This window comes from Macaca mulatta, chromosome 6 (genome assembly GCF_049350105.2).
Source record: "Macaca mulatta isolate MMU2019108-1 chromosome 6, T2T-MMU8v2.0, whole genome shotgun sequence".
NCBI classification, from domain to species: domain Eukaryota; kingdom Metazoa; phylum Chordata; class Mammalia; order Primates; family Cercopithecidae; genus Macaca; species Macaca mulatta.
The window spans coordinates 88,560,670-88,585,704 of NC_133411.1; the positions used below are offsets into that span (position 1 = coordinate 88,560,670).

Sequence of the window (25,035 nt, forward strand, 5' to 3'; positions counted from 1 at the left end):
CATTGTATTACCTCTTCCATGAGGCCTTCCCTTTCCAAGTCTAATGTCACCAAAATCCCTCCAGAATCATGTTACCCTGTTGTGTTTCCTTCGTAGGGCTTATAATTATCTGGATTATCTTATTTATTCATTCTGCATGTTTACTGGCTGTCTTCTGCACTGGAATCTAAGTTCCATGGGATCAGGAACATTGTTTATCTAAGAGATACAGTGGTCTCTATAACTATACCTAGAAATATTCTGGCAGACACATAAAAAAGATGATTGATTAATATATGTTGAATTACTTAACATTAGTTTAAGGCAGGTAAGGGAAACGAGACTCAAGTTGGACAGGAGGACTTGATATAGGCACAACCCATCAGGGCTTTGAGCCCAGGGCCCAGTTAGGGATGGGAATGAAGGTTGGGAAGAGAGCTGTAGAGAGGAAACTGATGCCTTGCTGGAAGAATCAGGCTACTGGTCAGAGTCACCTGGAGGTGGCACTCAGGGAGAAAAAAATGCCAGGAGATGCTAAAAATGCGACATACATGCAATAACCTACAACTAGTGGATAACTCATCCCCCACCACTGCCACCCCACATCTCCATACCCAGTGTCACCAATACAAGTGGAATTGTCCCTCCCAGTTCTTGTGAGTGGACGTGTGCATAAGCATGCAGACATGAATGTTTGGAGCTGAGGGCTAGAGGCAGCAGGGACAGCCACATAATTCATCCCATCAACAGCTCTGAGTTCAGCTTGCCCTTGGGTTGGCTAAGAGAAGAAACCAAGAGAAGAAGCTAGGCATCCCCTAGTCTAAATCCAGCCTACAAGCCTGTTTTACTGGTCCCACTCATGTTTAAAAATGTCTTGTGCCAACACTTTAATGTAGGAGGTTTAACATAAACTTCAGGTTTTCTAGGTTCGTTTCACAAATAGGAAGGTCTGGCATGCTGAACCTGCATTCCCACGTGGGACAGTTGGCCGGAGCAGAGTAGCCAGCATGGCCTTGGATGGGTGCACTCTGCAGTTCCTCCTGAGCCCCGTCATCTGCTGGTGTATTTAGCTGGCATTATCCCCTTAGGTCACCTGCTTCGTCTTCATAGGTATTTGAGTTTGCAGTATTGATATAATGGTTAATCCACAATATAAATAATCAATAAATGTATCATCAATAATAGTGTTTGTGTTGGTAGAACTTGTGCACTACATAGAAACCTCCTAGGGCTCCCCATTGCTTGCCAAATGATGTCCACATCCCTAACTTGGGTGCGGTCTGACCTATATCTTATATCCAGTTATTACCTTATAAAAGGAACAGAGTTACATTTTAGGCTTTTAACTTATAAAAACAGCCCTGTAGCCTTGGGAGAGACAGAAGGAGAGAAAGGAGGAAAAAGAAAAACAAAAACTCAAGAGACAGAAAGACAGAGAGAGAGACAGACAGAAGTAGAACAATTTAAATAGTGCAGGCCATCTCCTCCCATCCCTAGTTCTACTCATGGAACATGTGCCCACTGGCACTGGATACATATAGGCTTGAAACAACATGTTGACAAAATTTGTGTAAAGAAATATGCAAATGATTTTGATTCTCTTACCATTGACAAAAAGGTGAATAAAATGAATTGTTTAGGTTGTCGAACTACTGAGCTTTGTGAACATCCTTGAAGAAAAACTGAAGAACAATGATAGGCCAAAAAGAAACACTGGCCAACAGAGAGGGAACTGATAAAATGCAACTACAGTTTATATTGTGTAAACAAAAATGGGCGCCCTGCTATACTCGACCATACTGCTTTATCAATGAGTAGCCCTTTCTCACCAACTTTTTCTGATGTTTGGATTATAAATTACATTTGAAAATAGAAAATAAACCTGTATATTAATTCAATGACTTGGAATCTGAGACAAATCTTTATTTTAAAGGAGTAAACCAGATAAATTATTTTAGCCTTTTCAAAGTAACTCACACTGATCCTGGACCAATTCTGATTCTTACAGGAACATCCAATACTTGGGCAACCCTTTTTTGTACTTCATCCCTGCAAAACGAATGAATTCATGGCTCCAGTATTAAAGAATTCTCGGAAAATCAATAAGTAAGAAACACCATCAAGATACATTGGCTTCTACTCTGATTTTAAAAGTGTAAATCTTTCTATGTGACTCTAAAAGCTAGGCTAAAAAAGAAATATTATTTATAATAATAATAATGGCTAACACATTGATTTTTACTATATGCTAGATGCTGTTCTAAGAGTTTTAGATACAGTAAGACATTGGATTTTTGCAACATTCCTATGTGCTAAGTACCATTATTTTACCCAATTTACAGAGGAGGAAGCTAAAGAACAGAAGAATTAAGCCACTCAAACAAGGTCACACAGCTAGTTACGTGGTAGGATTTGAATCTAAGCATTTTGGCCTCAGAACCATGCTCTTAATCACTGCACTCTGCTACCTTAGTAAGTGCTGTAAACCACAAGGGTAAAATTTGAATCATCAAGGGGAGTCAGGAACCCCAGTATCTTACCTCATTCTTCATCTACCCTAATAAAGGATCCTCACAGGCTCTCTGGACCTTAAATTCTTGTCAAGCAATGGGGCTGGCATTCAGAAATGCTGAGATTCCAGGTGGTAGGTACAAATCTTTGAAGAAAACCTCATTTCTGTTATTGTTGGTGACCAACTGATATTCTACCATTCATCCAAAAACTACAATGGAAACGTTAGCATGGCCTGTTTTTCACTTGTTTCCTAGGAATGTCAACTACATCACATCATGGCTGAGCATTGTAGGGCCAGTTGTTGGACTGAATCTACCTCTGAGTTATGCCAAAGCAACCTCTCAGGCTGAATGAAATGTCGATTAACAAGGTAAAAGAAAAGCCTGGATTTAATGTTTTGCTGTTACAAAGATCAGTGTCTCCATTGCATTTAGACTCATCCCACCAAATGTAAAATTTGCTTTCATCTTTAGTGGGCAAATCCTGACTTAATTTTTATTTTTCCAATCAGTCCCCTACCAAGTTATTTAGGACAGGGATCCCCAAATCCCAGGCCACGAACCGGAACCAGGCCTCACAGCAGGAGGTGAGAGGCAGCTGAGCGGGCGAGGAAGCGAGCATTACCACCTGAGCTCTGCCTCCTATCAGATCAGCTGCAGCACTGGATCCTCATAGGAATGTGAACCCTATTGTGAACTGCGCATGCGAGGGATCTAGGTTGCGTGCTCCTTATGAGAGTCTAACCAATGCCTGATGATCTGAGGTGAACCAGTTTCATCCTGAAACCATCTCCCATTTGGTCTGTAGGAAAATGGTTTTCCCTGAAACTGGTCCCTGGTGCCAAAAAGGTTGGGGGCCACCAATTCAGGAAATATTTTACTTTGCTGTAAGTAGCATGCACTCAATGACAGGAATGGATAGTTTTATTTTAGTACTGATATTCTTAAATAAGTCTTTACTGCTCAGTTAATCTTCTTTTGTTCTCTTGGCTTTTGTTTTGTGTTCTTCAGATTCTTCTATCGAGCTTAGAAATTGTGGTATGAAGAATGTCAAGAGTTTACCTGACCAGCCCTGGCTTTAATAGGACCAATACCATGGAATATTTCATCTCACCAAGATTTGACATGGATTATTTTTCCCTTGGACACAAATGTCTACAGCAACTGATATTTGATAGACCGAATGTTTAGAAGAAACATTTCAAAGGCGTACATCATGGCCAGGCATGGTGGCTCACACCTGCAATCCAAGCACTTTGGGAGGCCGAGGTGGGAGCATCACTTGAGCCTGGGAGTACAAGACCAGGCTGGGCAACATGGTGAAACCATGTCTGTACAAAAAAATACAAAAACTTGCCTGTTTGTGGTGGTGTGTGCCTGTAGTCCCAGCTACTCAGGAGGCTGAGGTGGGAGGTTGGCTTGAGCCCAGGAGGCAGAGGTTGCAGTGAGCTGAGATTGTGCCACTGCACTCCAGCCTGGGTGACAGAGCCAGACACTGTCTCAGAAAAAAAAAAAAAAAAAAAAAAACAAAAAAAAAACCACATCACTATAAATAGCAAAAAACGAATCTTAACTTACTAATACTAGGAATAACAACATTATTAGGGCACTTGCAGGTTATTCTTTTCTAGGCCAAGTACTTCACTTCCATTTGTCTGATATGGAGATTGAGGGAGAAATGTATTTGTGTATTCATTTTAATGTAAGATATACAAAAATTAAATTACTGGATTTACCTGTCCCTGAAACTGGTGTTATAAACATGACCTATCTTAAGTGATTCTCCCAGAATCAAACTCAGGAACAATAGATTATTTCTGTTTTACTCCAAAGATAGGGGAGAGAGAGAAAGAGAGAGAGTGTGTGTGTGTATGTATGTATGTGTGGGTGTTTGTGTAGACAGATAGATGTAAAATAAAGAAAAAAACACAATATTTTACTGTGAGACAATATGTTTTACCAGCGAAATGTGGCATAGTAATTAGAAGTTTTCTAAAAAGCTATAGAAAATATTTAAACATTAAGATTTCTTTTTGACCTACAGTAATAAAACAATGGTCATTTTACCCCTCTACTTCTCAACCCCACAGCTGCTCTGCTGTACTCTTTGAGGGCTCTTAAGCGAGTCTTCGTGTCCCTGAGACTTATTTTCCTCATCTTTAATTTGAAAATAACAAGCTACCTCATAGGGTTGCTGTGAGAACCACATGAGATCATTAATGCATGATAAGATATTGTAAAGTATTATACAAATATTCATTAAATGTTCACCTTTCTTGTATATAATTGGTATTCACTCAGGCTGTAAATAAGTTTCATAGCCAGTTAAGTATTAAGATAAACCTAACCTGGAACCATTTTTTTTTTTTTTGGTTGCTTGTTTTGTTTTTTGTTTTCATTTACTAGGAGCTGAAACTAAGATTAAAATGTCGTTGGGTTTTTAGAGAGTCTAGATTAGTGTCTTTCAATGAGAGATATGCTTAAAATCACCTGAGGATCGTTTACAGCTACAGATGCTGGGGCCACCTGACACAGTCTCTCTGGGGGTGATTCTGCTCTGGAGAACCTCTGGTCTGGATATACCTTTATTGTGACATTGATTTGTATTGTTTTGCTCTACTGACAGGCCTTTTCCAATCCATATAAGCTGAACTTGCTTCCTAATGTTTGTCTAGGCCTTACCTGGATAGGAAGGAAGCTTAGGAGACATGTTCACAAGGCAGCCGTCTTGTAGGAAACCAGTCCAGGTGAGGACATCATTCACCAGTGGATCACTGAGCACCATTGACAGCACCCTCAGTCCACATCTGCAGATTAAGAGCTGAACTCTCACAGAGAAAGTGGAAGTAGAGAAAGGGTTAATTCAAACTGCTAGAAAAGCTAAAAGTAAATTTTAAAATGCTGAGCTGCACATATTCATGCTAGGATGAGAGCCAGCTTAAATGCTTGCTGGGCATTTTGGTATTTACCGCTTAACATGTTTTCAACTTCTGTGAGGGATTTTCCCCCCACTCTCCCTAATGTAAACACAGATTTCTCGGCAAGTCATTTCTCAAGCCATGTCATTTCTAGTGTAAAATAAATTATAATAATGTGTCATCTGAATGGTGTTCTTGTCTGCAAATATTAGTTATCCTTTGCTAACAGATTCTGAGATGAGAGTCTATCAGTTTGGAGCCAACGTTTAGTTTTTTTTAAAAAGTTAAAAATAAAACTTTTTCTCTGATCAACAAGGACCTAAAAATTCATCAGTGGCAGAAAAAAGTTCTGAGGAGCTCCTGTAGATTGGGGAGGCCTTTCTCCCTAGATAGATCCCTCTCCTCGAGCAGCTTGATTTCTTTCTAGAATTGTTTTCACTTAAAAAACTTCTAATTTTTGGTTGATAACAATTTGCATTTTTATAAATGCAGTTATGCGAACGGAATGTTATCCTGACAGTTATTAAACATTAGAAGATACTTGGTTTTGTTGAAGTAACTGTTCTTTCTTGGCAATATGAAGAATTTTTCTCCCTGCTTCCTCATATAATGTACAGCATCTTCTATCAGAAATCAGGCTGGGTAAAGCCGCTTCCAGCTAACCTCCTAAATTCTGCTTCTGTGTGACCTTGGAAAAATTTCTTCACCTCTGTGGTCCTCAGTTTCTTTATTTGTAAAATGGGGAAATTCAGCTATGTGTCTTTTGCGACAACCGTGAATTTTTAGGTCTGTGAAATAGAAGTCCAGAGATCTAAACTGTGAGGCTGGTTAGCTGCTAGCTGTGTGACTTGGGCCAATTTTCTTATCTCCTTCTTAAACTATTTCTGAAAAATAAAGCCCACAGTATCTATGCTGCTTACCTGACAAGGGCATAGAGAAGATCAAAATGCTGCATAAAACTGAATGTGCTTTATAACCAAGGCAGTGAGACATGGAGTGAGGGGTGACAGTGGATAATGACCTGCTCCTTCAGGGACACCAGCATCCCTACTCCTCCCCACCTCACTGCATGCCTGAGCCCTCCCCAGTGCCAAGCGCGCTCTGATCTGGGGAGTCTTCTGCTTCACACCCTTAGCCGATTGTTGCTTATGCTGGTACCCACCTGGAAGTGCTTCCTTCCCCACAGATCTACCCAATTCCCACCCTGGTGTTGGTGATTTACTCTCACAAAGCCACCTCTGACCACCACAGCCCTGAATCAGTGCTCCCTTCATTACTCACTGTGCTTTGTCACTATGAGCTTTTAGCTGCCTCTCTTCCACTCTGATTTCTCCCCAACTTGATAAGTATGAATTAAGTCATTTCAGGTGTTGGCCACTGTTCTTGATTTACTCTGTTGCAGCATACACAGAAGAATGTCTGTGTGTGCCACGTAAGTAGAAAGGCTCTTGGGTTAGGAATTTGAGAGGTGGGAAAACTCTTTGAGGAACCAGTGGAGGGAGCAGTGGAGGGAGCAGAGTCTGTGTTGCTCAGCAGGTCCTAGCTTACAAGCTAGAGGTTAAAAAAACAACACAAAATTCACCTTTCCCCCAATAAACGCTTATTAAAATCAAGAGAAAAAAGGCCAGAACTGGGTTTTTGCATGTACTTCTCCTATGATAGGTATAGTGGTTTTTATTCATACTCCCAAAATATTAGAAAATAGAACTCTGCAATGTCAAAACCAGCTCTTACATAATCCAGAGATATTCCAGTGAGGTTTTTTTAGGATTGAAATTTGAGAATGAGAATATGAAAATACTCACTTCAGCAGATTTCCTCTTACATACTGAATCCTAGGCCAGGTGCCACAGATGGCAAATGGGGAGACATAACAATGTCACAGTTCAGTGAAGAGGACACACAAGAGGACGCTTCAGGAACAGTAGGCTGCATGCTGTGGGCAAGCACATGCCAAAGAAGGCTTTGCAGAAGAGGAATGTGAGTGGAATCTTGAAAACCTTATGAGTTAGTCAGGTCAAGAGTGAAGGAAGAATCTTGAAGGTGCTTGTGGGGAAGTGGTGAAGAATCAAGCTGGCTAGCAGGACTGGGGCCAGCTCTGGAAGAGCCTTTACTGTCACACTGAGAATTTGTATTTGGCCTGAAAACCACAGCCACTGCTGGGATTCAAATAGAAAAGTTAAACTGATCACATTTGCATTTAAGAAAGAACCTGTATTTTTAAAATGGCTGCTGCATATAACTAATCATCCATACACTTTGTCAGGTTTGGTTTAGTTTGGTTTGGTTTTTACCACAGAATCTTAGCCACAGGATTTAGAAGGTTGAGGAGCACAGCAGGAGCTGAGATTGTGCCAAAGACACTTTTCAGTTTTTACCTAGGGTCTTCCAAAACAAAACCTGCCAGTGTCCTGAAAAGCCTTGAATCCTGGCTACTGAGTTACCTGGGGCAAGTCACTGCACCTCTCTGGGCCTCTGTTTTCTGACATATTAACATAAGGAAGTATATTTGATTGAGTAAAATCAATTTATTGTTTTGTAACAAGGTTTTTTTTTTTTTTTTTTTTTTTTTGAGATAAGGTCTTACTCTGTTGCCCAGGCTGGAGTACAATGGCTTGATCTTGACTCACTCCAGCCTGACCTCCTGGGCTCAAGGGATCCTCTCACCACAGCCTCCTGAGTAGCTAAGACTGCAGGCACATGCCACCATGCCTGGTTAATTTTGTTTATTTTTTGTAGAGATGAGGTTTCACTATGTTGCCCAGACTGTACTTGAACTCCTAGACTCAAGAGATCCTCCTATCTCGGCCTCCCAAAGTACTGGGATTACACAGGTGTAAGCCACTATGCCCAGCCAGCTTTTTTTTTTTTTTAAATGAAATGGAATACATAAAAAATAAAATATCAAAGTGCACTACACATAGTAAGGGCATTAGTGTTTTGTGAAACTTTGTTTTCAACTATATGTTATATACATATACACACACACACATATATTTTATATATATATGAAATCAATGTCTATGTGTGTGTCCACACACACACGTGCACATGTGCACTGGGTTGTGATATAGACTGTATTTCTAGTGCCAGAAAATAGAAATCTGAAAACTGATGGACTAATAAGCTTCCTTCCTATTCTAAGACTTGATTTTCCTTATGCTGCTGACCAGTAAGTTGTCGAAGGCTATTCTATTAGTAGAAGAGTATAGGAAGTACTTAACAATTATTGTGTCTGTGGCACTTCATGTGCACAAAGGTGTTCGAGCTACTCCTCTGGATTTTTATAGGGCTTCTCTATAGAAGCATTTTCACATTTGTATTCCTAAATCTGATAGTTCTTTACAGTAATCCTGTGATCTCAAGACCTTGCTTTAACTTTTGTGTTGTTAGTAGTGACATCTAGTGGTTCTGTTGCAAGCATCCTGCATTCTAGACTATTGGAGCTGAAAGTGATTTTAGTGACCACCAGGTCCCATTTTGTAAATTATTAAAAACAAACTGAAAACTCACATGTATTCCTACATTCAAATCAACTCGATATAATAATAAATAAAACCTATAGCTATGTAGTGCTTTCTTGGATTACTTTGAAGCTTTTCAAATACCCAGAAGTCGCTGTTGGTTGTAACCATGAGGCAGAAATTTAACAAAGCATGCCCTGATAAAAGAAAATCATATTTCAGCATAGCTACAACCTTTGGTGCATTGTTATTTACAGGTACATGCCAGAACCTCAGGCTTTTGCATGGTGCCTGGTGTTTGGTAGCACTCACTAAATCTTTGTTGAATGTTTGAATATGTGGGTGATCACGAAGCCCTGGAGAAGAATCATAGAAGATGTGAGACTTGAAGGATAGAGAATTTGATAAGAGACTAGAAGGCTAAGCTTTTAAGTTAGGGGCCATGGAAGGCCAAAAAAGGAACCATCAGTAGGACCCAACAGGGCACCTTTGAAGGTTTTAACAGAGAAAGTTGACTATGTGGAGTTGTTGGAGGACTCATTGGGAAGTGGTAAATTGAATGGATTAGAAGGAAGAGAAACTGGATAGAGGCCAAGAAACTAATGTAGTGGTGAAGTGATGAATTTCTAAGTTAGGAAGGTGACAGAGTAAAGAGAAAGAGATCAGTATCAGAGACATTTTGAGAACCAGAACTTGGTGTGAAGAGAATGAGAAGACACTTGTCATGACTTGGTTATGGCTTAGATTCTATAGTGGGAATCCCTGTCCAGGCCTGGACCGACTTCGTTGGTCTCTGTTCTGCAGGTATCAGGGACTGAACTTGCTTTCTTCTTTCAAGAAGTGCCACCCACCCTATCCCGTGAGAAGATTTCTTTCTCCCAACCAGCAGCAGAGTGAGATGTAGTCTCCTCAGCACTGTCCTTCAGTAGGTTCAAAGAAAGAGTCCCCAGGCCCTTTCCTGCTTATCCATAGGGAAATGACTAAATAAAATGTTGTACTATGTAGCAGTTAAGGGGAATGAATTCAATCTCCATGTATCCAAATGGGCACATCTCAAAAAACATTATTGAGTTAAAACAGAAAACAAATAGTAGATGTTAACTATGAACTGTGTTTGAAAGCATCCCCCCAGAAAGCATGTATGCATTGGAAAGCTAATCACTGTTTTAACAGTATTAAGAGGTGGGACATTTAAAAGATGATTAGGCCATGAGGACTCTGCCTTTTTGAATGGAATAATGCCTTTGTTACAGGAGTGGTTCCTCTCAAAAGAATGGGCTTGGCACCCTCTTGCTTACTCTCTCTCACCCACATGATGCCTTCTACCATGTTATGAAGCAGTAAGAAGACCCTTGCCAGATGCAACCCCTCAATCTTGGACTTCCCAGCCTCCAGAGCTGTGAGCCAATAAAGTTCTGTTCATTATAAATTACCCAGTCTGTAGTGTTCCATTATAGCAGCACAAAATAGACTAAGAAGTCAGTATGCATGCAGCTTGATACTGTTTATATTTTAAAAGGCACTAATACCATGTATTTTCTATAGGTACATATACTGCAAGTGTATGGAACATATAAAAAGTGATCTTGAAGGAAGGACACCAGATTTGTAAAAAAGGGAATCAAAGATTTCTCTGATCACTCTCTGCAGGTTAGAGTGGGAACTTGGTTTGGAAGTGATCAAAGAAGACTTTGGCTCTTTTTGTAATGCTAGACTTAATCTATCCATAGAATGTAAAACTAGAAATTCCTTTTTAAAAAAAGATTTGAGTCCTCATAGATAATTTGGGAAACACAGAAGAATTTGAAGGAGAATATTTTAAAATCACTGAAGTGTATATCATCTAGAGATACCTGCTTTTAAATTTTTTATATATTTCCTTGTGCTAGTTTAAACATATGTAATTAGGATCATCCTGTATATGGTTTTACATCCTGATTTTTTCCACTTAACATTATATCTGGAACATTTTCTCATGTCATTTAATGTTCTTTGAAAATACTATTTTAAATGACTAGCTAGGATTTCCTCTATTCCAAAATGTACCAAATAATTATCCCATTGTTTGAGTTTTGGTCTTTTCTAATTCCTCACTGTTTATTTAACATACATTCATTTCAGCATTTACTTCTTGTCAGGAACTGTTCTAGAAATATAGTGGTCAATAGGGCAGACAAAGCCCCTACCCTCAAAGAGCTTTCAGAATGTAATGCAATGAGCCAGGCATAGTGGCTCTCCCGTAATCCCAGCACTTTGGGAGGCCGAGGTGGGCGGGTCACCTGAGGTCAGGAGTTCGAGAACAGCCTGGCCAACATGGCGAAACCCTGTCTCTACTAAAAATACAAAAAAAGTAGCAGGGCATGGTGGCGGATGCCTATAGTCCCAGCTACTCTGGAGGCTGAGGCAGGAGAATTGCTTGAGCAGAGGTTGCAGTGAGCTGAGATCGTGCCACTGCACTCCAGCCTGGGGGACAGAGCAAGACTCCGTCTCGGAAAAAAAAAAAGAAAATGTAATGCAATTAAGAAATGTAGGCAGAAACCTATGCTCACATTTTGTTTCTTTAGGTTACACTGTTAACGGAATTAACAGATCAAAGGATATAGGATCATGTCCCTAAATTGTTCCCCAGTAAGGATATAGCAATTTACATTCCCAGCAGCAGTCTGTGTTTTATCATTTTCTTAAATCTTTGAAAATTATTTTACTTTGCTTTAATTACTGAATTAAACATTTTTCTCTTGTCTTGCTAAGATTTCTTGGATCCTCAGCTTCATTTCTTCTTAATATGTTATATTTTTCTCAGAGTGTTAAATTTCTCTTTGTCACCTTCTCTTTGTGACTTCATTGCCCCCACATGTCCATTGTGCTCCTATAAGAGCAGATTGTCCATGTTCTGGTTCAGTTTAACCAGAGAATATGCAGTTAAACAATTAGAATATGTATGTAATTTTTAAAAATTATGGAAAATTTCAAACATATGCAAAAATAGAGAAAATAGTACAATTAACCCTCACATACCTATAAATTGGAATCAACAATTACCAAGATTTTGCCATGTTTGTTTCACTTAACACTTTTTTTCTTACTGTGCTCAAATACTTTTAAGCAGTAACAGACATCATGCCATTTGTTTTTACAGGTGCATACTGAACATTTTTATTTGATTTATTCCTTCCATTCTTAGATGTTAAAAATATCTTTGAGTTTTTGTCCTCTGCTTTTATTCCTGAGGGTGAGGCTTTGTGCCCTCTTTCTAATTCTATCTTTACCAACAGCATGGGGAACTTTTCTCTAAAATGACCATAATTAGGGCAGCCATGAAATAAAAGCAGAATGTAAAATGTGCATTTTGCAGGTTCTTCAGGCTGGATCATCTACAGAACTAGACAACACTGGGAACACTCATAAACCATGTCAAACCACAGTCCGCTTCTCTCAGTTGTTCTCAACTGTGATTAAAATGGAAAATTATGTAATATGTGACTAAATCCTCATTGTTGTGCAGGTTGAAATAGTAACTGGTTTCTTGTGTTAGGAACTCATATACACAAATATACACACATAATTGGAAAATTCTGCATATAGTTTCAGGTGTTCCTAGTCCCTCTAAAATCCACCTATGGGCCAAACCCTATCCATTGATGGAAATCCTGGCAAATAAATTCCACTCACAATGGCTTTCTTCCATTACTTAAACACACACACAGGCAGGAGGAAGATGAGTATGTTGATAAGGAAAAAAGTACTTAATTATACACACATAAACATAAGAAAATGTGTAAAATACAGAACAAACAAAATCAACTATTGTATACTGTAATTAAGATCCTAGAGAAATAGTTGGAACCTATTAGGAACTTGTGGAGGGGAAAAGTGGTCATACTACCTGCAAACACACACAAATAGAGTACCTAAAGTTGTCAAACTGTATAGAAAAAAAAAATCTTCTTATAAGCTGGATAAATTCATAAAGCTATTGGAGAAAAAAGATAAGACAAAATCTATTTAATACCAGTTTCCAAAGCAAGAAATGGACAAGATACATTTTAAAAAGTAACAGTTCTTTCTACTGTTCTCAGCTGTGATTGAAATGAAAAATTATTTAAAGCACGTCTTACTTTGCCCATTATTGTACAAATGTAAACATTAGCTGGTTGCTGAAAGAGGTAAGTAAGTTGCTGAAACAGGTAAGTAATGGATGTTAATAATACATCCATTAACATACACACTTTGAAATTTGGGTTTGCTCTGTATGTCCTACACTTTTAGCACAGTCAAGCAATGTAGCCCCTTGTTCTATTTCTTTTTTTCTTTTTCTTTCTTTTTTTTTATTTTGGAGAGGGAGTCTCGCGCTGTTACCCAGGCTGGAGTGCAGTGGTGCGATCTCGGCTCACCGCAACCTCTGCCTCCTGGGTTCAAGTGATTCTCCCACTTGAGCCTCCCGGGTAGCTGGGACTACAGGTGTGCACCACCACGCCCAGCTAATTTTTTGTATTTTTAGTAGAGATGGGGTTTTGCCATGTTGGCCAGGCTGGTCTCAAACTCCTGACCTCAGGTGATCCGCTGCATCAGCCTCCCAAAGTGCTGGGATTACAGGCGTGGGCCACTGTGCCCAGCCTTCTATTTCTAATAAACTATAACAAAAGAGTTTTAGGCTGGGCGTGGTGGCTCACACCTGTAATCCCAGCACTTTGGGAGGCTGAGGCAGGTGGATAATGAAGTCAGGAGATCAAGACCAGCCTGGCTAGCGCAGTGAAATCCCATCTCTACTAAAAATACAAAAAGTTAGTCGTGGTGGTGGGCGCATGTAGTCCCAGCTACTGGGGAGGCTGGCAGGAGAATGGCGTGAACCCAGGAGGTGGAGCTTGCAGTGAGCCGAGATCCCGCCACTGCACTGCAGCCTGGATGACAGAGTGAGACTCCGTCTTAAAAAAAAAAAAGAGTTTTAGAAGGCTAGATTTAAAAATTTATCCCACACTGTGACTAGATTATAGAACAGAATTCATGCCAACAAATAAGCAGATCACTGATAAAAGGGGCTGGTTCTTCTGTGGCTAGATCTGACTAGTGACCTGGGGACTTTGATTTCCTCCTTACCTTCCTTACCATCAGAATTGCTGTTTGCAAGCTTCAGGTCAGCTGGAAAGCAGAGTGTATTAAAGGAAGGAATTTTGATGGTGCTCATTACACACATCTGAGAGCTGTGTGTGAGTGGCTCCCTTGTTTTTGAAGATACGCATCATATATTAGAGGCTTAAGTGACCATCTGAATGAGGTGGCGACTGGGCATGTGCATATTTGAAAATATTGGTTATTTGTCACTCATGGTTCCCTTCAAATGTGTCACTCTAAAAAACTATTTTCTCCTATGAGACAATTTATGCTTTAAAACATTTAATTGTTAAATGTTTTAATGGTTTGCTCTAGACCTTCTGTGGTGACATTACTGTGACAATTAATAACCTATAAAATCCACTTCTGTTCCTCAGGTACTAACATAACATCACTTTACCAAACAATAAGGACAGGATTTGTGTTAGAAACGAAGACTGCTCAGTATAACCAGCAAAGACAGTCCCCCAACTACAGTAGCATGAGAATGTGAGTTAATGCTTAAATAATCCACTGACATAAATTTTATAGGTTAAAATAAAGATTACATAAGTTACTGTTAGTGAAAATTTTATTGCACTATGGTAATTTATTATCATAATCTCTTTTCTTGGCTTTATGCAAAGCCAATAAAGAAAAATGCTAGCTGCTTTGACAACCTTCCAACAGATTCCAGGAATATTATCCACAGTGTGACCATAATGACCAATCCTACAACTAGACATTTTCCTGGAATGAAATACAGGAATTCAATACACACACAGATACACATTTGAATTTTTATAGCTGTCAAATTAGAAGTATCTCTCTCAGTGCCACCAAAAAATAACAGAAAAAAGCCCACATTTATCTGAGGCATTGTGTGTTTAGACTTTTGAAATTTTTTCAGAACATCAGTAAAAAAAATGGAGTGTTTCAATATTTTCATACAAATACACAGAAAATTTATTCCTCTTCCCTTCACAAAACAGAGAACAAAAACTCTTACTAAATTCCCAGATAAATTTGTGCCTAAATTTACTAAGTAGCTACCTGTAAGGCAGTGTTTGTCATTTTGAGATGGGGTGTTTCTGACAGAAACAATTCCATTTGGAGAATAGACTATTATTCTGATTTGAGCTGTGCCAATTACTTGGGCAAATTATTTCTAAAATACTTAAGAGCTGCCTTATTTGAGCTTCCAACTTCTAAGATAAGAGCAGTAATTCCCACAAATGGAGAAAACAGGAGGTGGCTACATAAGAACTACCTGACCGATTTCTCCTGGATACCCTCAAGATGGTTTCCCAGGGGAATTCTGATGTCCCTGGGTTTGGGAACCACAGAACTAAGTGATCTCCTAATTCTTTTTGCTATAACAATTTCTGATTGGTTTGGGCTTTGCTAGGCAAATAAAGAGAATACAGATTAAATAACAGACTAAATTAACTACCCATTCATAAATTTTATATATATATACACATATATGTTAATACATTACTTTTTATTTATAAATAATTTAAGACACACAAGAAGTTGCAAAAATAGAATAGTTTGTGTATACCCTTTATCCAGCTTTCCCAAATGCTATCTCTCATAACCAGAGTATATTTTCAAAACCAGGGAATTGATATTAGTCCAAAACTATTAACTACAGAATTTACTCATTCACCAATTTTTGCATGCTTTTATTGTGTATATAGTACTACGAAATTCCACTGCAAGTATTGATTTCCATAAACATCACCAAGATCAAGACACAGAAGTGTTTCATTCCCACAAAGAAACTCCCTCATACTATCCTTTCTCTATCATCAGACTCTGCCCCCATTCTTAATCCCTAGTGATCACTGATCTCTTCTCCATTGCTATAATTTTGTCATTTCAAGAGTGTTATACAAATGAATCCATACCAGATACAACCTTTTGAGATAGGCTTCTGGTACCCAGCATACTACCCTAGAAATTCATAGAAGTTGTTTTATGTAACAATCTGGCTGAGTAGTATATCATTTATGGATATACCACAGTATATATATTGGCCCATTGAAGGATATGTAGGATTTTTCTATTTCTTGACTGTCCAAATAAAGTTGCCATGAATATTTATGTACAGGTTTTTGTGTGGACACATATTTTCATTGCTGTATTTTACCCTGTACCCAGGAGTACAATTTCTGGGTCATATTGTTAAGTACCACTTTTTCAGAGTGACTGTACCATTTTTCCACCAACAATGCATGAGGATGCAGTTACCCTCCTTTCTCACCAGTACTTGATATTATCAGCATCTTTAGCTTTAGCTAGGTTATAGTGATAACTTGTTGTGGTTTTAATTTGCATTTTCCTGATGGCTAATGATTTGATCTTTTCATGTGCTTATTTGCCATCTCTTTTGTGAAGAGATGTATATTTGCCCATTTTGTAATGGGATTGTGTTTTCTCACTTTTGGTTTAGAGAATTCTGTTTTAGATGTAAGTCCTTTATTGGATAAGTGTTTTGCGAATATTTTCTCCCAGTCTGTGGTTTGTCTTGTCATCCTATTAACAGGAATTTTTATTTTGTATTTTTTAAGACAGGATCTCACTCTGTTGCTCAGGCTGGATTGCAATGGTGCAATCATAGCTCACTGCAGCCTCAAACTCTTGTGCTCAAGCAATCCTCTGATCCTCTCAAGTACCTGGGACTACAGGTGCACACCACCATGCCAGGCTAATTAAAAAAATTTTTTTTGTAGAGATAGTGTATGGCTTTGCTGCCCAGGATGATCTTGAACTCCTGGCCTCAAACTATTAATATCTTCCCAACTCAGCCTCCCAAAGTGCTGGGATTACAGGCATGAACCACAGCGCCCAGCTTAACAGGATTTTTCAGAGAGAAAAAGTTTAATTTTGATGAAATCCACCAATTTATCTATTTTTTTCTTTTATGGCATGTGCTTTTGGTGTAATGTCTAAAAACTACACGTAAACCTAGGTTGTAAAGATAGTCTATGTTTTGTTTTATAGCTTTCCTTACATTTAGATATATGATCCATTTTGAGTTAATTTTGTATTACATGTGAGGTTGGGGTTCCTTTGTTTTGGTTTTTGACAAATGGAAGTCCACATCATTTATTGAAACTCTTCTTCCTCTGTTGGTTTTAAGATAAATCCGTTGGCCATACTTCTGAATGTCTATTTATGGATTCTCTATCTTATTTCGTTGATCTGTATTTCTGTCCCTCCTCCAAGTCTTGATTACTTTAACTATAAAATCAAGTTTTATGATTCCCCCACTTTTATTCATTTTTCAATATTGTTTTATTTATTCTAGTTGTCTTTCTATATACATTTTTAATTTTTATTTTTTTGAGATGGAGTCTCGCTCTGTCGCCCAGGCTGGAGTGCAGTGGCTCGATCTCGGCTCCCTGCAACCTCAGCCTCCCGAGTAGCTGGGACTACAGGCGCCCGCCACCACGCCCGGCTAATTTTTGTGTTTTTAGTAGAGACGGGGTTTCTCCATGTTGGCCAGGCCGGTCTCGAACCCCTGACTTCAGGTGATCTACCCACCTCGGCCTCCCAAAGTGCTGGGATTACAGGCCTGAGCCACCCTTCCCAGCCTCCATGTAAGTTTTAGAATTAGCTTTTCTACATCTACCAAGAAAAAAAAAGCTGCTGGAATTTTGCATACATTTTGTGCCCAAGGTGAGTGTATTGTTGCTCTCACCATAGACCTGGGCTTGCACAGTCAGGCCCAGCAAAGTACCAGGCATCCATTTCATGTTGGATACATGAAGGAAGGGGCCTCGGACACACGGCCGTGGTGAAAGAGGTTGGGAGGCCACACAGAGAAAGGAGAGGGCACTAAGATCAGGCTCAGTCGCTTCTGGATCTCAGGCGCCGGAGATTATTTATGGGTCAATCTGGCGGCCCCTGGGCCTCAGGTAGAAGTGCTTAGCAAGTGAAAAGGGCGTCCCGGGTGCAGCCAAGAGGGTACAGCTGAGAGCCATCGTCGAAGGTGCCTTGACGTGTCAAAAAAAGCAGGGGAACCGGGACAAGACCCTGGGCGTCCGCGCTGTCCCAGCCCCTTCCTGGTGCGCCCCGCCCTGCGATCACAAGGACCCCACCGCCGGGCGAGAGCTGCCCGCCCCGCGCCTGACGTCCGGGGCCTGGAACCGCGCTGCTACCGCGGCCTCTTTCCCTGGTTCTGGCCCGGTGAACGAGGCCCAGCAATCTCTCTCGCATATCACAAAGGGTTGGGTCAATTAAGGCCCATCCGAAAGCATCTGCTGAGCCCTTGGGAACAGTTTAGTCAAATACTGACTGCAGCTACACGTTGGGAAACGCTGGTACAAACCAACAGGCAGCCTTTCCGCCCTTGTGGAGAGAGACTAGCAGCATCATCACTGGCATAAAGAGATAAACCCAAGTGTGCTGGAACATAGGAGCTCTGAAGAGCGGGAGACAAGCAAGGGACCATAGTAACAGAGGTCCTGAGGATGGATGTGGAACACAAGTTGGAGCATGACCAACTGAGACCAGTGTTGCTGGAGCACGGAGCCAAGGGGAGAAATGGCAGGATAAGGCTGGAATATGCAGGGATGAAGCACAACCTGGATTCTTCTGTGTCATGGCAAAGGTTCTGCTCTTGATCCTACAGAAAATGGGCAACCAAAGCAATTGTTTTCCAAAGATCCTAAACAATGTAAAGCTAGGCTCTGATCAAAGGGCTAATTAGTCCATATTTACTATTTGTTACCAGGAGTTTCTTATATCAGATTTAAATCAGAAGGCTAATAGCTTCATTTCAACCATGCCACTGTATCCATGAAAATTCTGTAAAAAGTATTTGTGGAGAGCAAAATCCACATGTACTGAATACCTAGCTTAAATTATCAAAACACAACCAGTCTTATCTCTACACTAAACTACTTCATTTGCTGACTAGTCTTTGAAGACATGAAGGTCGCTGACAACCTCATGAGAAGATACTGAAAACATCAGTCTTGTCATATACCTGATCTCCCTTGCCTGACATATACTTCCATCATCTAAATGATCCAGTGCCTGTATCCTAAACACAGTAACATAGACACATTACAACACAGATCCTGACACCTTTAAACAGTGGGGAGCAATTTTGAGGTTACTATTTATCACCTGGGTCTCTGAAAGATGGATACAAGAATGTGCATTTCCAAGGGTACCTAAGATTATCTATGTGCCATGAAACTTGGTAACTGCTTGAAGTGTCACACCAGATATGGAAAATACCAAGAATTAAAAAGAAAGCATCTCACTAGAATTTAAGTGAGTTTTTGAAGTTGCATTAAAGTTGTTAAAGTAATACAACAATACTGCACATTTATTCCAGCTCTATCTCATTTTCTTATTCCACAGGATGAGGGGAACTGTGCCAAGTTACAAATGTTATTAACTCTAGAGAATCCTGAAACAACCCTGTCTTATCATCTCCTAAAATTGGTACAGATCCCGTGTTCGCTGGTTTAGGATTAAAAAAAAAAGCAGGGGACGTATGGTAAAGAACACAATCTTTGTGGTGAGAACGGGGGACAATAAGATACAAACATTTTTTGGCATAAGAAAATTTATTACTACAGTGTTTTCACCATTAAAATTTATGATCTTGGTCTTTCCTTCTTGCCTTTGTATAGGGCCAGAAGAGACACATTGGCTACTTTGACAACCTTAAAGCGGACTCCAGGAATATCACCAACAGCATGACCTTTGCGACCAAATCCAGCAACCAGAACTTCATCGTTTTCCTGGAATAAAATAAAAAGTTTATTTCTAGTGTCAATGGCAATCACAAAAATACTTTCATGTGAGGAAACTCCCTTGCATCAGATAAAAATGTGAGGGAGCCCACCCCAAGAACAGAAGGTACAAAGCAGTTGAAATACTCACCTCAATAAAGTTCAAGCAACCGTCGTTGGGTACAAAGGCTGTGATTTTCTTGCCATTCTTGATCAGCTGGACCCTGACACACTTCCTAATGGCAGAATTTGGCTGTTTGGCTTCAACTCCTCTGAAATATAAAAGGCATAGCAGAGTGAGCTGGCTTTCTGAAAAAGGATAATTTTTTCACATTAACTAGAGAACTACTGAGAAACTGTTTCTATCTTTTCAATCTAACCTCAAATGGCTGAGCGAAAGTCCTGTGATGTCAACCAAGTTTTCTGCCAGTCTTAATTTCATTAGCACAATGGGGGAAATTTCTAGACCTTTTACAGTTATAACATTAGACTGGAGTGGCAGCATGGGCCTGTAGCCCCAATTACTTGGGAGGCTGACGTGAGAGGATCTATGCCTAGGAGGTCAAGACTGCCAGCCTGTATAGAGACCGTCTCAAAAAAAAAAAAAACTAGGATAAGAATTAGAAAGTCTGGGCTGGGCACAGTGGCTCACGCTTGTAATCAGGGCACTTCAGGAGGCCGAGGCAGGCGGATCACCTGAGGTCAGGAGTTTGAGACCAGCCTGGTCAACATGGCGAAACCCCATCTCTACTAAAAATACAAAATATTAGCTGGCATGGTGGTGGGCTCCTGTAATCCCAGCTACCTGGGAGGCTGAGGCAGGAGAATTGCTTAAACCTGGGAGGCTAAGGTTGCAGGGAGCCGAGATGGCGCTACTGCACTCCAGCCTGGACGACAGAGCTAGACTCTGTCTCAAAAAAAAAAAAAAAAAATTAGAAAGTCTGAGTTCAAATGGATCTACCATCAAATACGATTGAACTATGTGAAATTATCATTTTTAAAAGTCAAAACCAGTCAAGTACTGGCAGTTTCATGTCTCAATCTTAGGTGTACGACCTCAGTTAATTCTGATTCAAGTCACTTCTTTTCACCTTACCTTTATCAAGTCGAAAAATCATTTGATTGCAGATTCGATAGCTGACACGTGACATTTACTTGTAACAGCTCCCACAGTAAAAGTGTTTGTGTCCTTTACTTCATCATTGTTAGTATCTTCCCCAATTCCTCCCAGGCCAACGTTAAGTAAAAACCTTAACTACCTAATTCCCAAACACCAATTTTACCAACTTTTAAACAGAATAAACGCTTTGCAATTTTACCCCGTAATGCCCAAATGAACACTACTACACAAAAACCTGTAACTACTTTTAAGATAGGAATTCGTAAGTTTACGTCTCGAATTCCTGTAATAAACTAAAACTGACGGAAGCAATGGACTTACACTTTTTCCAGGACGATTCCTTTTGCATGAGAAGCACCTCCAAAAGGGTTGGCCTTCAGGGCTGTGCCCAAATGGGCTTTCTTGTACTGTTTATCATGCCACTTCTGGTCTCGTCGGTGACTGCGGAGCTTCCTAGCAGTACGAAGTCCACGACACTTGCCTGAAAATTAACTATTTTAGTTCTTCTGCAAAAACACGCCATCTACATGTTTCCCATCTTCTAAGACACTCGCCTCATCTGGAATAAACCCTTAAGCCTACTAGCTCTCGTACTATTTACGGGCCTGTGGGCCAAACATCTGGCCTTCAGGTTCCCCTGAAAGGACTAATGAACGTTCGAAGAGAGCTCCGGAGAATGTATTCTCCCAAAGGACTAGGCCCCGCTCGAATGCTTGGGAGGAAGCGCCGGCCTCCCTGTGTCCCTCGGTACCCCGACCTCGGCGGCCTCCACGCCTCACTGGCCCCTTCCACGCCGCACCATGTGCGGCCCGGAGCGGCGCTTCCCCGGCCCTCCGCCATGGAGCCTCTCCGCCACGAAGCCTCGCCGTGGCATCCCCCTCCCTACTCTATTCGCATCCGCCCCCCAGTCCCTAAGACCCCGAGTCCCACTTGCGGCGCCCTTAGACTGGCCAGGTCAGCTCACCCATCCTGTCGGCGCCACCGGCCTGAGCGAAAGAGAGAAGCAGCACAGGAAGGAGCCACAAACCACCGCGAGCAAGCCCCGCCCAGTCAAGGACCCCGCGCCGCTGTCTGCGTCGCGCCTGACCCGAGGCTGGAGTCTCTCCTTTGAAAACAACGGGTTTACATCACTTTCCTGAGCTAGAATCTGCGTCTTATTTAATGTGCACGAAATTCAGAGATACCTAATTTGCATGGGTTTTTCCCCCCTTTTCATGAGAATGCTGGAGACCGGAGGAACATGGACTACCAATCCCAGAATGCTTTGCATGGGACCCGCTCACCGCGTAGGTGCCCTTGCCGAAGCTACGTCGAGCAGGTCGCGGGGCTGGGCTGGGCGGAGCTAGGTCCAAGGAGGAAGGAGTCGGTGAGCTGAATCTGTAGAGAGTACTGGGGCGGGCGTCCTGCGAGTAGTCTGGAAAATTAGACTTCTGAGCCTTAATTCGTGCTCACAAGCAGCACAGTAAATTGTAAAATGTAGTGAAGCAATGTAATATAGTAACTAAAACCCCAAGCTTTGGAGCCAGACTGCGCCTTTAACCCTAAAGCTGCCCTTTATTTGGACTGGCGAGTCATTTAATTTAATTTAATTTTTTTTTTTTTTTTTCCTGAAGCAAGGTCTCACTCTGTCGCCCATGTTGGAGTGCAGTGGTGTGATCTCGGCTCACTACAACCTCCACTTCCCGGGTTCAAGCGATTGTCCCACCTCAGCCTCCTGAGTAGCTGGGATTACAGGCGCCCGCCCCCGTGCCCGGCTAATTTTTGTATTTTCAGTAGAGACGGGGTTTCACCATGTTGGCCAGTCTGGTCTCAAACTCCTGACTTCAAGTGATCCGTCCGCCTCGGCCCCCCGAAGTGCTGAGATTACAGGCGTGAGCCACCGCGCCTGGCCATTTAATTAACTCTAGTACTGTTTCTCCTGTAAGATGAACTAGCTATGAGAGGTTTCTGGGATATTGGTTCACTCAGCAAGGATTTTAAAAAATGCCTTCCATGTGCCAGACGCTGTTGTAGGTACCAGGAATATGGCAGTTAAATTAAGAGGGTGAAGGTTTCTGCTCTGATAGAGTTTATATTTTAAGTGTGAGAGGACAGACCAGATAGACAGATAGATGTAAATTAAATAATTAAATAGATCATTTTGCATACTGTAGCGCTATAGAGAAAATATAGCTGGATGGGTGATAGTGACTTGGGAATGGGGGTGGCTACTCTGGATAGGGTAGGTTAAGGAGACATCTCGAGATGTAGAAGGGGCTAGTGATTTTTAAGAACTGAAAGATCAGTGAAGAAGGGGAGCTTAGTGACTGAGGAGTAGTGTGGCACTAGATGGGGTCTGAGAATTACACAGGAATATGTGGAGCCTGTAGGCCATGGTAAAGCCTTTTTTCTACTCTTCTGGTGATTTAAGGCCATTGTAAAGTTTTGAGCATGGGAGTTGGTAGCAAAATAAGATTTATATTTTTATGGGATTACTCTGGCTGTTGAGAGGAGAAAAAGACATGAATCTGAGAGGCCCCTTCGGAAGGTATTGCAATAGTTCAGAGGAGAGATGGTGATAGCTTGGACCCTCAGTGGAGGTGGTAAAAAGTGGTTGGGTCAGATACACTGCTTGGTGGTAGAATGAACAGAATTTGCTCAGGACTGCAGGATGTGGGAGAGGAGTTAATTACACCCCTATGATTTTTTACCTCAGCACTTGGGTGAGTTGTAGAGTTGTGAGTTGGGTGAGTTCTAAAGTGGGAAATACTAGGAGAGGAGCAAATTTCAAAGGAGGAAATGAAGAGTTCTGGTTTGGATATGTTAAGTTTGAGCTGCCAAACATCCAGGGATGTGGCGTGGACAGTTGGATATATGATATGAAGCTCAGGAGTCATCAATGAGTAAATAGTATTAAAACTATGGCTCTGATTGAGATAGCTTAGGTGATGACTGTAGGTAGAACAGAGGAAGATTAGAGTCCTGAGCACACCAAAGTTTAGTGGTACAGAAAAGACGGCAGGTGAAGCAAAACAGATGAAGAAACAGTGGCCAATGTTACACCCTGTTCAAAGCCAAGTGAAGAAGGGAGTGAGAAAGTGTGAAAAGAGAGAAGATGAGGACTGAGAATTGTCTTTTGGACTTGAAAATGTGGAGGTTACTGGTCACTTTGTCAAATGGGGATTCCATGGAGTACTGAAAGTGAAAGGCTGATGGGATCAGAGTGAAGAGAATATGGGAGGGAAGGAAGTCTAGACAGCAGCTATAGACAATTTTTGCAAGACATTTTTTATGTGCAGAGAAATGGGACCCTTTTAGGAGGGAAATGTGAAGTTGGAGGGTTTTATTTTTAAGATGACCACTTTTATGACATTTTTGTATGCTGATCAGGTTGAGAAAATTAAAAATGGGTTATTCAGCAGAGAAAGGGGATAATTGCAGGAGCAAGTCCTTAAGTAGACTAGAAGGGTGCCCAAGTGGAGGAGTTAACTGTAGGAACAATAACAGTTTATGTACAGTAATAGAGTGACGGGTACAGCTGCAAGTAAATTGGAAGATTTGATGATAGGAGGTTGTGGAACTTCACTTTTGACTTATTTTTTCAATGAAATAAAAAGCAAGGCCGTCAGCGAAGAGAGAGTGGGAGAAAAAGGCTTGAGGAGAGAAGGTAAGATGTGAAATCATTATCAATGACAATACAAGCGTTAGATAGTACTTACTATGTGCCAGATTCTATTTTTGGCTTATATTTATTAACTCATTTTATTCTCATAAGAAATTTTACTGAGGGATAGATATACAAAAACTGAGGCTTTGGTGAATTTAACTTGCCCAAGCTCACATATTTAGTAAGTGGTAGAACTAAGATTTTAACCCAGGTAATCTGGTTTTAGAATCTTATATTTGACCCGTATGTTATACTGCCTCCTAATCTAGAATGGTAGGAAAACACATTGACAAGAAAATAGGGTTGTTGAGCAGTTCTGAGAGCCCATTTGAAATCTGTGTTTATGAAGTGACATCAGTGAGTTATGTGTATTTCTTCAGATTCGTTCAGTGAAATAACTGAATAGGTGAGGATGTGGATTTAAATGGCTGGAGTTGAGGTCTAGTCAGATAAGTATGATGGAGGGAGGGCAAGGGATTAAGACTATTTGCAGGAAAATAATTACAGAGATGAAACATGAAATCAAAGCTCGAGGAGTAAAGAGC

General features: G+C 40.8%; 3 protein-coding genes across 12 annotated transcripts in view; 2 read left to right on the forward strand and 1 right to left on the reverse strand.

The window, feature by feature from the left end:
- Positions 1–5,594, forward strand: part of ATG10 (autophagy related 10) — a 284,374-nt gene extending 278,780 nt beyond the window's left edge. For all 5 annotated transcript variants that reach the window (XM_028849553.2, XM_015140355.3, XM_015140353.3 and 2 more), the window contains exons 6-8: positions 1,988–2,085; positions 2,748–2,863; positions 3,504–5,594. In XM_028849553.2, the coding sequence (XP_028705386.1) occupies positions 1,988–2,085; positions 2,748–2,847 (198 nt within the window). In that variant the 3' untranslated portion in view covers positions 2,848–2,863; positions 3,504–5,594. The remainder of the gene's footprint in view (positions 1–1,987; positions 2,086–2,747; positions 2,864–3,503) is intronic.
- A 13,951-nt stretch (positions 5,595–19,545) lies between these two features.
- Positions 19,546–21,841, reverse strand: RPS23 (ribosomal protein S23). The gene is made up of 4 exons (NM_001193580.1): positions 21,809–21,841; positions 21,166–21,325; positions 19,876–19,996; positions 19,546–19,733 (listed from the first exon to the last, which is right to left on the reverse strand). Exons 1-4 carry the CDS (start codon positions 21,810–21,812, stop codon positions 19,587–19,589), a joined length of 432 nt encoding a protein of 143 aa, NP_001180509.1. The 5' UTR covers positions 21,813–21,841; the 3' UTR covers positions 19,546–19,586.
- A 2,354-nt stretch (positions 21,842–24,195) lies between these two features.
- The window catches only part of ATP6AP1L (ATPase H+ transporting accessory protein 1 like), a 64,874-nt gene continuing 64,034 nt past the window's right edge, over positions 24,196–25,035 (forward strand). For all 6 annotated transcript variants that reach the window (XM_078004960.1, XM_078004961.1, XM_028849557.2 and 3 more), the window contains exon 1: positions 24,196–24,490. In XM_078004960.1, coding sequence (XP_077861086.1) covers positions 24,334–24,490 — 157 coding nt within the window. In that variant the 5' untranslated portion in view covers positions 24,196–24,333. The remainder of the gene's footprint in view (positions 24,491–25,035) is intronic.